This window comes from Arctopsyche grandis, chromosome 5 (genome assembly GCF_051622035.1).
Source record: "Arctopsyche grandis isolate Sample6627 chromosome 5, ASM5162203v2, whole genome shotgun sequence".
Lineage (NCBI taxonomy): Eukaryota > Metazoa > Arthropoda > Insecta > Trichoptera > Hydropsychidae > Arctopsyche > Arctopsyche grandis.
This window is the reverse complement of record NC_135359.1, coordinates 8,736,622-8,750,816: the sequence shown is the minus strand read 5'-3', so window position 1 is coordinate 8,750,816 and position 14,195 is coordinate 8,736,622. Positions and strand designations below refer to the sequence as shown.

General features: G+C 37.2%; 1 protein-coding gene across 1 annotated transcript; it reads left to right on the top strand.

Moving 5' to 3' along the window:
- Positions 1-2,738: 2,738 nt before the first annotated feature.
- GABA-B-R3 (gamma-aminobutyric acid type B receptor subunit 3) lies at positions 2,739-13,814 on the top strand. The gene is made up of 13 exons (XM_077430873.1): positions 2,739-2,876; positions 3,009-3,121; positions 5,571-5,733; positions 6,277-6,342; positions 6,421-6,606; positions 7,998-8,393; positions 10,710-10,770; positions 10,843-11,080; positions 11,154-11,289; positions 11,357-11,445; positions 11,527-11,716; positions 11,790-12,344; positions 12,497-13,814. Exons 1-13 carry the CDS (start codon positions 2,796-2,798, stop codon positions 13,676-13,678), a joined length of 3,456 nt encoding a protein of 1,151 aa, XP_077286999.1. The 5' UTR covers positions 2,739-2,795; the 3' UTR covers positions 13,679-13,814.
- The last annotated feature ends 381 nt before the right edge of the window (positions 13,815-14,195 follow it).

Here is a 14,195-nt window from a genome sequence, read left to right as displayed (position 1 = left end):
ACTGTTGAGAAACATATCCGAGGAAAGTTTTCAGAAACTCAAAGCACACAAATACAAAAGTCCGTATATGCTTTCACCGTCTGAAACTTGAAAATTGTCCATTCAAGCAAAAATATCGAGCAGTTTAAGCGTTCAAAGAGTATCCGGCTCCGAGCACTTCAATTTCTCTTCTCCAACCCTTAAAACAGGAGGCGGAGGTGGGAGGTAAAAATCGCTGATTCAGCTCGAGAACATGCAAATCTCGAGAGGTCAAAAGAGTGCACTCGGATAACGTCGTTTCAAATGGAGTATAGCAAAAACTGAAAGTAATAAGAAAGGAAAAGCTGGAAAAAAAAAAGAAACGTTTAGGAAATCTCGATTCGTTCTGCGGGGAATCGTTTTGTATCTGCACTCAGGATTACAGTTAAGCTTCACTTTAAGATGAAACGCAAGTGAAACGTCTGAAAACTTTATCTAAGAAGACGCTCGGAATATTAAAATATTCAGTATAGTCAAAGGCTAGATTTAAATTAGACTTCGTTATGGTTTGACTTATATTTTATAAATTTAATAATACTTACGCATGTACATAAATTATATCTGACTTTGTCCAAGTCTATTTCAAAATCGCTCCCGTGTATTTTCAATGCTCCCATATTTAGATATCAATATTTATTTTATCAATTGAATAAATTTCAAAAATCTATATGCATCTTATTTATCATTTGTCCACGATTACAGCTGCAGACATAAAATTATACACTATTTTGTGTTAGTTTTGCACCTAAAAAAACGCTATCATGACTAATCTATGCCATCGCGATTCTTGGCAAAACTCACCCCTAGATTGTTTTCGATGATATTTCATCCTTGTATTGACATACGTAGATTTGATTGTACCACTGGCATCAAATCGAGCCTTCTTTGACTTCAAGATGCTTAGACTATGACCTGCACCTTCACCACCATGCATATTGTTGAAATGTTCTAACAACTTTGATGGTTTAAGATTGGATTTTGAAAACATCTTGGAACATAAGATGCATTAAGGTCCATACCTTATTTAAGTGAATCCGTAACCAACATAATTTTCTTTCCACTGGCGTTTTTTGGACTTGGCGGGGTTTACTACAGTCAATTAAATAATAATTAGAAAAAAATATATGTGGCACAACAATTCAAAAGCTCTTGTTCGAAGCGTCCTATCAAGTGGCATATCTGTGCGCTAAGAAAAAAATGTCTCACACGATTGCTAAAGAATAAATAAAATCTTTTGCATTAAGAGGGCTGTACACCCGAAACCTTAATTTTATTACCGTTCCTTTCTTCGATATATATATTGAGTGAATGTGACAATATATATATTGAGTGAATGCGACAGTTGCGCTTCGACCAGATAAAACGTATTTTAGATTGACAAAATCGAGGTTTCGTATTCTCCTATTTTCTCCTCCAAAACTGGACCAATTTTTAAAAAAAATTCATCATCGGTATGAGAAAGATACTTTCTGTGCATCTATCAGCGTATTATTAAAATCGACCGTTAAATAAGCACGCTGGACTCGTTTCGTGGGTGTAAAAAAGAGGCGATTTTATAGATGTTTGGCGGCTCCTAGCGCCTATAAAAAATAATTAATCAAAAAAATAAAACGATAGATGCACCCCAATGGTGGATATCCATAGCATATTAAAAAATAATTTCTCTAGTGCCATAATTGAGGAAGGGAGAAGTATAGTACGTTTGTATGGACAAGGCGCTGCTGTCCAGCCCTCTTAATGATTGCTAAAACTTTATTAGATTCTGAAGCATAAAAAAATCCAGCAGGTTCCATTATCGAACGATATAATTCGATCGCAAATCTTAGTGAAGATATTTTTACTGCAAGTAATACATAGAAGACACAAAAGACAGTCCCCTGAAAATAAGCATACAACTGGATGAGTCAACTGACGTGAATAATTGCTGCCAGCTCTTGGTATTTGTGCGATATATAAAGGGAAAAAATAATAGGAGAATTTATATTTTGTATGTAATATGTAAATGTACATATGTGTTTTTAAATAAACAATATATCTTGCAATAAATGTATTTTTCTAAATTAAAGATTCCAAAACTCATTTTTCAAGGGGGTGCCGGAACATATTTTCAGATTCAAAGGGGTGCGGCTCACTGAAAAGATTGAGAGCCACTGCTGTAGATAATTAAAGCAACAACAAAAAGTCGATCACCTTGAAAATTTAGATGAAAAGTAGCTCCCAACCTCAAAAAGGTTGGGTAACCTTGCTCTAATGCATACGTAATTATAATTAACACTTTTCTCTTTCCAAATCGTAGAATTTATAACTTATCATAATAGTACTAATTTACCAATTCAAATAAAAATATTTGCATTGTGTTATTTCATATTAAAAAAGCACCAAGTTGAATTGCTCCACAATGTATGGGCATCGTAAATAAAGCATACACGTGTACCTAACATTTCAATGTTCAACTTCCGTGTACAATATATGGCACACTTTTCATTTTAACATTGCCATATACTCGTACATAAAACTTTCTCGAATTTCACACGTCACACGACTGAATATTTGAAAAGCTTTCAAATAACGTATTCTCACAACTGAGATATTTTCAACAGCATCCCTAGTTTGCATAACCGTATTGTACGAAAGCACAAAATCATTTCATTCTAATCGAAATGCTTAAAATACATATTTATGTGGTGGAATAACGGCATATTGTTACTTCGCAGTGCGATCCAGGTGTGGGGGTGGATCGATTCTTTCACGCTCTGTACACCCAAACCTCCACCAGGATGGTGATGCTGCTGGGATCTGCCTGCTCTGAGGTCACCGAAAGTTTGGCGAAGGTCGTGCCCTATTGGAACATAGTCCAGGTTTGTTATCTTCAGAAATGTGATACGTACTCCCCGAGCGGTTGGGGATAAATTGGGACTGACCGAAAATAATTAGCTTCGCGGCGACACCCTTATTTTGGGGGTTCCTTAATTGTTTTGGGTGTGTTCCAGGTCTCCTTCGGGTCCACATCTCCAGCTCTGAGCGACCGTAGTGAGTTTCCTCTATTCTACCGCACCGTTGCTCCTGATTCGTCCCACAATCCAGCCAGGATAGCGTTCATCAGGTGAGCGTTGCTCAAGCTAATGTATATGTATAATAATTTTACGTAGGGGTGGGTTCAGGAATCCAAATGATAGGCCAAAATCTGTTCACAGCATTTATTCTACGACTCAGGAGGTCCACAGGGAACTACCGCTCCCTCCTTTTAAAGGCAGGTAGCCGAGTGTTCGACCATTTTAGCCAGCAGTGTGGCTCAGTAGTTGCGTTTATGTTTAGCACCGAGAGGTTCCGAGGTTCGATCTTGTGCTAATCTTTCATACTGCTGGTTAGATTTGGATATTTGAGTTTGCCATTTTATCTGATTGTCATTGAAACGGTTTCTTAAATTGGCAAAAATCATCCTAGCTGCTGTCACAAATATTTGAATTTTATTTACGTACATATGTAAAAATGTATGTACAAGTCTGAATCCATAGATGTCTCAATGCATTAATTGTTAATTTCGTGTTCTTCAGCCTCTCGAAATACATTGATTTATGTGGTAAAAATGCTGCAATGATTGTAATCAATTGTCTAGAAAGGCGCATTGGAGTCTGCCTGTCAGACCTTCCTGGTATATATCTATATAAAAAATAAAAAAATAGCATGCAGTAGTCCGAATGTTATTCTCTACAAACTCGGAATTCTCCACTTTAGGTACATTGGTCCGGAATCCCAGCATGACAATACATATCTACCATATGTTATAGTCCAATTGTACATTTCGTTCGTTCATGAGCATACTAGTTCGTTCATACTCTAGACTAGTGGTTAGAATATATTGCTTTCGAACAAAGTAGTCACGAGTTCAGTCCCATAAGTTGCTGCTGGAGAGACCTTGGATGTGACTATAGGTCGATCATTTCCAGCCAGACTTTGCCGATTTATCTGATTCCATTGAAACGGTCCCAATAAATTAGCAAGATTTGTATTTAAGTGCTGCAAAATTTGTCCATAGATGTCTCAGTGGATCGATGTTTAATGTTTAATCGATATTTATATTTGCCAAATTAGTTGGGGCGCCGCATGATGCACCAAAAACGCTCTAAAATTAAAATTAGAGCGCCAAAGGCTATACAAACTTTTAGATTAGAGCGCCAAAGCCGCCTCTACTTTCTTAACTCGAACATTTGTACTCGGAAAATTATATTCGCTCGTCGTTTTGGATAAATCTGTCAAGACGAGTGTGCATGATTGATTGAAATAAAATATATATATAATCTAGCCATTTATAAGTGTACACAAAAAATAGTTTTTTATGCATAAGTTTAAGTATTCGCAATCGTTTTTCCCATCCTCTATGTACATACATATGTATGTATGCTTACCCTGAGTTGCAATATTCTTAATATTATTGGAAATGAGAATTATAGAAACGTTGTAATGTGGTTTCCATAGGATTTTCCTTTTAAATACTTGGCGTTTTAACGTTTCGAAGGTTTTGACAGCTCAAAAGTTTTGACAGCTAAAAGTTTCATGCGACACCTGGTGAATCTATTTCAATATAGCTTTTGTATACTTCGAATATATATTAAGTCCGTAACTTTGTATAATTCGGACCATGTAGGTCTAATTACAGTTATAGCTTCGCGCTTAGTCTGGATCTGGATTTACGACCATAAATGCTTGCGCGATGAGTATTTTTTATTATTTTATTTCACGCATCAAATTCAGATATTACAATTCCTTTCAAAAACAATCTGTTGAATTATAAATGAGAACAAAACACTAGAATTAAGTGGGATTCGATTGAATTTTTCCAATATTTATAAGAACTATAAAAAGAGCACCTAAATATAGTTGATACAGCTTTAATATAATATACATATATAAATATGTTAATATTACAAAATCAAAATAAAGGATGACTGAAATTTCACCGATATACCTATGTAAATATAGTTTTATATTTTAAAAGCTCTGAAGATATTTTTACATTCTATGTATCTATGCTTTTTTTACTCGTTGGAAAATCATGCCGATAAAAGTATATAAATAATTTAATTGATTATTTATTAGCCTTCTATTCGAAAATTTTAAATCTAAAAATACCGGAAACAAATTGATCTTCGAAAGGCATCTGTGGGTTGCCCGATTCGCTGAAATGATTAACATTATTTCGGAAAACCAACCGGGAAAACAAAAAGTAGGGGTAGAAAAAAAAGAAAACGTTCATCAACGAAAACGTACGAGGGACTTAATTGAAAATTTCGTTCCCTGTGTTTAAAGGGGAGAGATTTCGTCAAAGCGAAATTCCCCCTTTTTTTAGGGATCAGAGCAAAAAGCCAGTTTATCAGACATGCAAATTCTCGAAACGGGATCGCCAATTCTAATCCTTTTTTTGTCCCTTCGATTACGGTTTCGTGAATTTTTAATGTCTTTTTTTACTTGATCTTGAAAACTTGTAAAAGGTTACATTAAATATGCATCGTTTACACCTAAGCATCCAACTTTTACTTTATTTTTGGTTTTAGACGCTTCGGTTGGGATACTGTAACTGCATTATCTCAAAACGAAGAAATTTACAGTCTAGCAGTTAACGATCTGGTCACCGAACTGGAGCAAGCCAACATCACGTGTGCAGCCACCATCACCTTTGCAGAAACCGACTTTAAAGAACAACTTAAATTACTGAGCGTAAGCAAATTTTCAATACATATTATTATGATTTGATCAGATGTGAAAGAATCAAAACCTCAACTAAATCAATTTACCAACTTATGTATATGTATATACGGAAAATCTTAACCGCTTATGCACACGAGTTACATATCTGAAATTCCTACATAATAATCGTAAAAGTCGTTGAATTTAAGTTACGACTCTTGGGGCTTAACTCCGTTATAAAATCTAATCTAACTTAACGCAAAATTTTTACGATTACCTTGCTAAAGGGGTCGCTTCGTACGAGCAGTGAATAGACGCAAAATTTTAGCAGTTAATATGATCAAAACACGTAAACCCGCGTAGATTGCGTAGAATACTGTTGTAGCGTTTATTGTTTAATATTTAATGGAATGAAGAAAAAGGGGTTTTACAACGCGGAATAAATAAGCAAACGCCGCAAATTCTCATGAAATATTTAAACTGAAAACATTTAACGTGGTCTAAAATCGACTGAGCCTCGAGCCTGTAAATAAATATAATATAACCAATTTTTGTTTGTTTTTTTTTTTCCAGGAGCTAGATACTAGGATTATAATAGGAAGTTTTTCGCACGAAATGGCGCCGAAGATCTTCTGTGAAGTGATTAAATTTTATTCATTTCGTAATCTGTTTTCAAAAATAACAATTTCGCTAATGGTTTTCTCGTCTTCTCGGAAGGCGTACGAGCTTGGAATGTTTGGAGCGGATTACGCTTGGATCCTTCAAGGTCCTCCACTTCCTTCTTGGTGGAAGAACACTACTGAGTGTCCTCAAGTTCATCTGGCGATGGCCGTCGACAGACTCATCCTGGTTTCAAGCCACAACAGCATTGTCGGCGAGGAAATGGTCTCCTATTCCGGACTGGTAAGTGCAAAAGAATATGTGTTTCTACACTTAGGAACTGTGCTATCAATTAGAGGTACAAATTAGCATCCGAACATCCTACGCACACGCGTCTACGTCTCCTTTGCAACTCACAAACCATCAACATAACTCAGTGGAGGGTTCATGGGTTCATTCCCTGGTCCAGTGTTGCTGACTAGACCCTAGATATATCATAAATGCGACTCTAAGGTCGATCGCTTCCTATCATAGTTTTCTAATTTATATGATTTCAAAGAAACGGTTCCAACAAATTGGCAACCCTGTCATATTTCTGACAAAATTCGAGTTTACAGCATCTTGAATTCGCTGATTTATGAAATGCTGCAAACTTGTCCAAAGATGTCTTGATCTTGATCTGGTCATGATCTTGAAATCTGGCGATTCATAAAAAAAATGCAAATTTATCCATATATGTCTCTATAATGCTCTGTAAAATTAATGTAATCGGCCAGGAATGCGCATTGGGCACCTGTAAGGTCTTCTTAGTATATATTATATATATTCCTGAAGAAAACGTGTTTTGCCAGTGATGATGTATGGATGTGAAACTTGGATCTTGAACGGCAAGATGCTACACAAAGTCCAATGCACTCAAAGGAGTATGGAACACTGTATACTCGGCATAACGAGGAAATAATACGTGAGTGAGAAGTATGAAAAGGGTAGTGGACATAGTGGATAGAGTAAAGAGAATGAAATGGCAATGTGCGGGCCACGTGGCTAGAAGAATGGACGAAAGGTGGACAAAAGAAGTGCTAAAATGGTACCCGAGAGAATGCAAAAGCGTAAAAGATCGCAGGGAGGATGGGTATATGAAATTAGGAAAATGTGTGAGTGAGATAGATGAGAGTTGCGCAAAACAGACACTTGTGAAAGTGTATTGGAGAGGCCTTCATCCAGCAGTGGATGGTGAGTGGCTGTAGATGAAGATGATGAAATGTATGTATGTATGTATTGTTAACAGGTATACTTTTCTCTTAAAATTGCATATTGATACAAGTTATTGAAAATTTACGATCGCCCATTTCACTACCGTACTCTCGATTCATTCAATATTCATGTTCGATATGAATTTATATCGCAACGTGATTTATTATACGCGAATAAAAAATAAATTTTATTCAATGGATGCGGGCCTGTGCTAACACACGCCTGGCCCATTTCGATCAATCATTTCTCTTTTATACAAAATTGCTTAGACTTTTCGTTAAGCTGCAATGTGTCTTAAGGAAACGTGTTCAAATCTCGAGAGGCAAGTTATACTAAATGTCAAAAGTTTTCGATCGGAAGCTAGATGCAGTTTCAGAATATGTATATTGAAGAAAGCAGAAACCAATGGTAACAAGATTAATATAAAATCTCATTTTCAGACGAACGAGATGTTCATGTCAGAGATGAGATCCATGGAGGTGCCTCTGTCCAAGTATGCTCCACAAACGTACGATGCTGTGTGGGCAATAGCTCTGGCCCTCAGAGGAGCCGAAGCCGCCTGGTCGACCAGGTCGCAAAGCCACCCTCTGAGCGCCTTCTTCTCCAGGAACCTCATATCCCTGAAAACGAAGTACTCGTTCGACAGAGACGGCCGACAGACGAGAAACACCAGCAGCCAATCTTCGAGCTACAAGTACGCGGCGACCGTCAGAAACTTCAAGAACCAGATACCTTCGACGTCCCTGTTCAGCCTGGGCCACTTCGACTACACGAGGAAGGACATGGCCGAGGAGTTCCTGCAGCAGCTGGGACACCTCAACTTTCTCGGCGTTTCGGTCATAAATTATGCATATCATGTAGATGAACGGTACCGCAAATTATAAAGCTCGGGTCGACAAAAGCTCGACAGGTGGTGACGATTTGAATTTCAAACACGTGCCTTTTCCAAATCGGAGCTTTAGAACCAATACTCGGAAGGCTTCGCCCAGCCGAAAAGTGAACGTGTCCGTGGACATTGTTTTGCGAAATTTGAATTATTATTATTACTATGCACGTGCAATATTTCATTTTTATTTTGTTTAAGCTCGTGAAACATTTAATGTTTAATTAAGTTCGTCTTTTGTGGAGGCGCATAAATTTCGTCGAATATAATTAAATTTCAAAAACAATTGCGATTCGAGCGGGTGCACACGAAATTTTAATTCAAATGAGTTAATTTAATTGAACGTGAAATACGTTGTGTGCGATACGAATGCGGCTACAGTTGAAATAGTGGACAAAGTCATATTAAACAATACTTTTATTTATGCACGTTTCAAAACTATAAAGCGAACAAGCGCAAGCCCACCAATCCCGAGACAGAACTATGTAATTATTTGATCTGTAAAAATACATATATTTATCTGAAAATACTATTACCATCCATACTACGTTCATACATAATTATAATTTTGAAAAATCCGTACAACATACATTAATATTATGCATGCACGTATAAAAGTCTGTTCATACCTATCCAGCACGACCCGTATCCTGCAGGTGTCCTGCAAGTGCGGATAGTATTCTTTGGTACATTATATGGACGTATTCATATTCCATTCACGCATGCGCATTTACGCATTCATGCGCGTCCATATAGAATGTACTAAAGAATACTGTCCGTACTTGCAGGATACTTGCAGGATTCGGGTCGTGCTGGATAGGTATGAACAGACCTTAATACGGTTGCGTAGGGGTGGGTTCAGGATCCAAATGAAAGGCCAAAGTCGTCTCACAGCATTTATTCAACGATTCACACGTAACCAACGCTCACTCCAGAATAATCTGATCTACCGTGTGTATCTCCTTGTAAAGAACAAGTTGCACATTATAGCTTCCCCGATCCATTAATGCAGAGCATCGCAACCTAAGTTCCGCGGAACACATACATATGTAGGTAGCGTAAGCACCTGAAGATCTAACGCGTACAAGCGAGATTGCATGTGAGGGAAAAAACTAATCAAGTCAACGTTTTGTCACTTATGTATGTAGATACTAGCGACTGACGATAAAGTACAATGACGTGTTACGAGTCGTAAATAATGTGTTCCGCGAATACTAAGAGGTTGCCTGGCTCTGCATTAATGTGTCTATTGTCTAGGCATGTAGTCTACCCTGGCGAGTCGCACGCACTCGCCCGAGTTTATGAGAACTCCAGCGTATCCTTTGTTCGGGCACTTACTGAGTCCGGTTAGCCTAGTCCGGGGGTCTCTATTGTTCACCCATGAATGCACTTAGACAATGGATACTCTCTCTCATGTTCCCCCGTTACAATACTTTGAATCAAGTTCAATATGTAGTGAGATTAATAATTTCGCAAATTTTTCATTTTACTGATTGGTTTTTTTAATGGCAATATTGTTTTGTTTTATCGAAACGTACTAATTCCAGCGGTAAATGATTTTAAATTCGAAATTGACTTATAATATTACGGAAAAAATGTGTAGAAAAATGTTTATATATTTTTGACTTTTAATATTCGCTTGATAATTAATTATACGTATTTTATAACAATAAAATATCATAATCAATAGAAAATATATCCGACTATTGATTCCAATACTCACTTTTGGCACAGAAATGCTAGATTTTGAATTAAAGACTGCAAAAGCCAAAATCTGTAAAAATTGCACATTTTTTTAAACGCTCATATCATTATTGGCAATATTCGAATTTAGTGGGTCAAATTTAGTAAAGATTGATTAGTCTCTGCTCCGATAAGAAAAAACGTGATTTTTTGTTGCTCAGTATAATTAACAAATTAAAATATTATAATATGAGGGGTGCCAAACCATAACATTACAAGTACCAGAACATTTAGTTTTTAGGAGAGGCTTAAAACTTTAAATACATAAATAATGCATAAATTGATTCTTGCAATATTTTTTAATAAACTATATAATATATAAAATAAAATAACTCTTCTGCAAGGTATTATAATCATTCAACGAGCAATCAATAAATCTTAGATATTAGAAAAAAAACAAAACGTTTTAATAAGTGCCATAATAACGTTGTATGTACCACTTTCTTAACTTATAATAATCACTTCATTAAAAGATCCACTCTAACTCAGTTTATCTAACAGTACCATTTTGTGTCAAACTTTCCAGGGTCCAGTATCTTTCAGCGGTGCAGATCGGGTGGGCACTTCTGCCTTCTATCAAGTTCAAGGTATGAAATACCATTCTTAATCAAAATATTAATTTACCAAAAACATTTCTTGATAATGTAAATGTGATGCAGAAGGTGAAGCTTGGCCAGTAGCGTTGTTTGAACCGGGAAGAGGCATTCTGAACTTTGCATGCGGAACTTGTCGAGACGTCTCGTGGGTGGCCGGAGCACCAGCAGCTCGCCGGGTGCTTGTCCACCGTATCGAAACCATAGAACCAGCAGCTTTTCTAGCCGTCACAACTCTAGCCCTAGTCGGAGTTTTACTCGCACTTGCCTTCCTTATCATCAACCTTCACTTCAGGAAGATTAAGTGAGACGCTCAAATCAAATATCTTTTGTGTTGTATATGTACAATAAAAAGTAATTATTATTTGTAAATTTAGATCAATAAAACTGTCATCGCCTAAGCTAAACAATATAACAATCGTTGGATGCGTTTTGGTATATGGAGCTGTCGGTCTTTTGGGCTTGGATCATGCCACTCTACCGTCTATAGTCAAATTCTCAGCAGTCTGCACTGTAAATATATCTAGTAAATCGACTTAATAAATCAATAAGCATGTATGTAATATTCGATTTATTACAGGCAAGAGTATATTTACTATCAGCTGGATTCTCCTTAGCGTTCGGCTCCATGTTTGCTAAAACTTACCGAGTTCACAGGATATTCATTGGGTGCATATTTTAAATTACGCAATATAAATCCAAATTTTAAGCAAATTATAGTATTTAATTGATTCTGAATAAACTTTTCAGGAATCGCAGCGGAGTTTGCAAAACAAAACTACTACAAGACACGCAGTTGATATCCCTGATATGCGCCCTGTTGTTAATTGACGGGCTGATTGTGACTTTGTGGGTAGTCATCGATCCAATGGAGCGTCATTTGAAGAATTTGACTCTAGAGATCAGTCCAGTGGATCGAGGTGTTGTATATCAACCACAGGTAAATTCATACAAGGTCTTCAGTATATACATTGCATATGTTCAGAGTATATGTATATGATACATAATTTCAGGTTGAAGTATGTCGATCTCAGAATACCAATGGTTGGCTCGGTGCACTATATGTCTACAAAGGATTGTTGCTGATCGTTGGTGTGTACATGGCTTGGGAAACTCGACACGTTAAGATATCAGCGTTGAACGATTCGCAATATATCGGAATAAGCGTTTATAGTGTAGTCATAACCAGTGGAATATTCGTAGTCTTGACTAATATCATCTCTGAACGCGCCACTTTGGCTTATGTTACCATTACAACATTGATTCTCATATCGACCACAGCTACGCTTTGTCTGCTCTTCTTTCCGAAACTCTTGGCTATTCTGAAGAAAGAGGATAATACAGATCCTATAATTCAAAGTATGGGTCTCAAGCTAGAGTGCAATACGAGGCGATTCGTGATGGATGATAAGAGGGAATTGCAATACAGAGTAGAAATACAAAATAAGGTTTACAGAAGGGAAGTTGTAAATCTTGATAAAGAAATCATCCGTCTGGAAAGGTTATTGATCGATTCAAACACGAATTCCAATACATCTTCAAGTACTTCTTTGGCTCAACATAGAAAGGTATGAAAGTATATACATATGTATTAGTATATGCCGGTGTACAAAAAAAACTTATTTTCTTAACTTTTCTCCAATTGGGGATTAGATAACAGCATAACCATATAATAATGAGACGTATGTAGCTCTGTAATTTAATTTTGTATTCTTTGTAGATTGAACTCAGCGTTGTACAGGAAACCGCGGAGAGAAAGCATTCAAGAGATGAATATCCACGCACGCCTAGTATCGGAGGTGGACTACCACTGCTATTACTATCAGTTCTTCCTCCAGTAATTCCTCGAGCGAGTTGGCCATCAGCAGAAGCAACTCAATTACCAATGAGACGAAGCGTAACATTCAGCTCAGAACCTAAACTGGACGAAAATAAAACACAACCAGCCATTGACTTATACAACCTATGTCTCCTTAACAAGAGATCAGAAGAAAATACTGGAATACTAGCCCGGATAAGAAATTTATTTGGAAGCAGACCAGCCAGTAGAAAAACATCATCGGCATCAATAACAGGCAACAGCGGGGCAGGCATTGCAGCAGCGTTGAAATTACACATGGGTATGATAGCTGGGCTGGTACCTGGAGCTCAAAAACGTAATATGGTATTATCATGTAACACTTTGGACGTCCAAACATCGAGTAGAAGTCTCCGGCGAGAATCCTACGCTCACAGCGGTCCAATAATAAACATACTAACAGATGACACATCGGATCAAATGATGGCAGAAGATTTTCAAACGTACTCACTTCCAATCACAACAAGAGTTTTGATCAATAGATCATCTTTGGAATCAGAGCCCAAAGTAAATTTCCAACTGCCACCGAATCAAAGGCGACCGTCGATGACACACCAAAACTCTCAACCCATTCTACCGTTCAGGGACAGAGTTAAAGGTTCCCCGAGATTTCCTCACAAAATAGTGCCAACTTGCAGCCTCTCCACGCTCGACGATCGACGGAAAACGAGCAGTGCCAACATCAGCCAGACTATCAACGTTCCCAACCTGCAAGACAACCCGAGACGGAGTAGTCATCAGCCCCATGTGAATAAGTTTATGAATCGACCAAGTGTCAGCAGGATAATGGGAGGTCGATGGAAGTCTATGGAGGATGCTACGCTGACGTTGCCAGGTAGTAGACGAGGCAGTGGACTGCTGGCAATATCTTACATTCCGTCTAATGTTTATCAGCCACGACAGAGTACGTCCGCCAGCAATCCGAACTGTGACGTATGGGCTACGGGAGATTTTGGAATACCCCTGAGCCAAATGGATGTGGAAGTAGAAGGACAACACATTAAATACATACGTAAACAGAGCAGTGAAACGTCTCTAACATAAACGATCACTGATAATTATTTTAAATATACATATGTAGACCAAAGATGTACCTTGAATTCTTAATCTAATTAACAATCTCGTTACGCTATTTTGTTAAATAATTTTAACGACTAATTAAAAATAAATAAATGTTCGTAAAAAATAAAAACATTTTTGAAAAATTTCACCTATAAGCTGAATCCTTCTTTTCCTTACCTAACAGTCACAAATTGCATCCAAGACTATAATGAATTATAATATCTGGGATTGCCCGGTGGGACATAAATGTAATATATTTTTATATACCTTAACAGCCCTGAGAAATAACACTTATTACTAGTTCTGTTACTGAGAGTTGGCGCGTTCTCGTACTCACACAAAAGCGCGCGAAAGAGACAGAGCGTCTTTTTTTTATTATTTTTATTTTATTTTATTTTATTTTATTTTAAAAAATCAATACCACAGAGACTTGACAGGTTGCCCCAATGCGTCAATGTGATTTTAATACAAATAATAAAAATCATAAAAATTACAAAAA

What these genes read in the sequence shown, in the direction of transcription:
- GABA-B-R3 (XM_077430873.1), top strand. Translation starts at nt 2,796, where the DNA reads ATGGTGATGCTGCTGGGATCTGCCTGCTCTGAGGTCACCGAAAGTTTG. An exon ending in CTTCACTTCAGGAAGATTAA is followed by an intron (nt 11,081 to 11,153) that starts GTGAGACGCTCA and finishes TTGTAAATTTAG; the next exon opens with ATCAATAAAACTGTCATCGC. An exon ending in GTGTTGTATATCAACCACAG is followed by an intron (nt 11,717 to 11,789) that starts GTAAATTCATAC and finishes ACATAATTTCAG; the next exon opens with GTTGAAGTATGTCGATCTCA.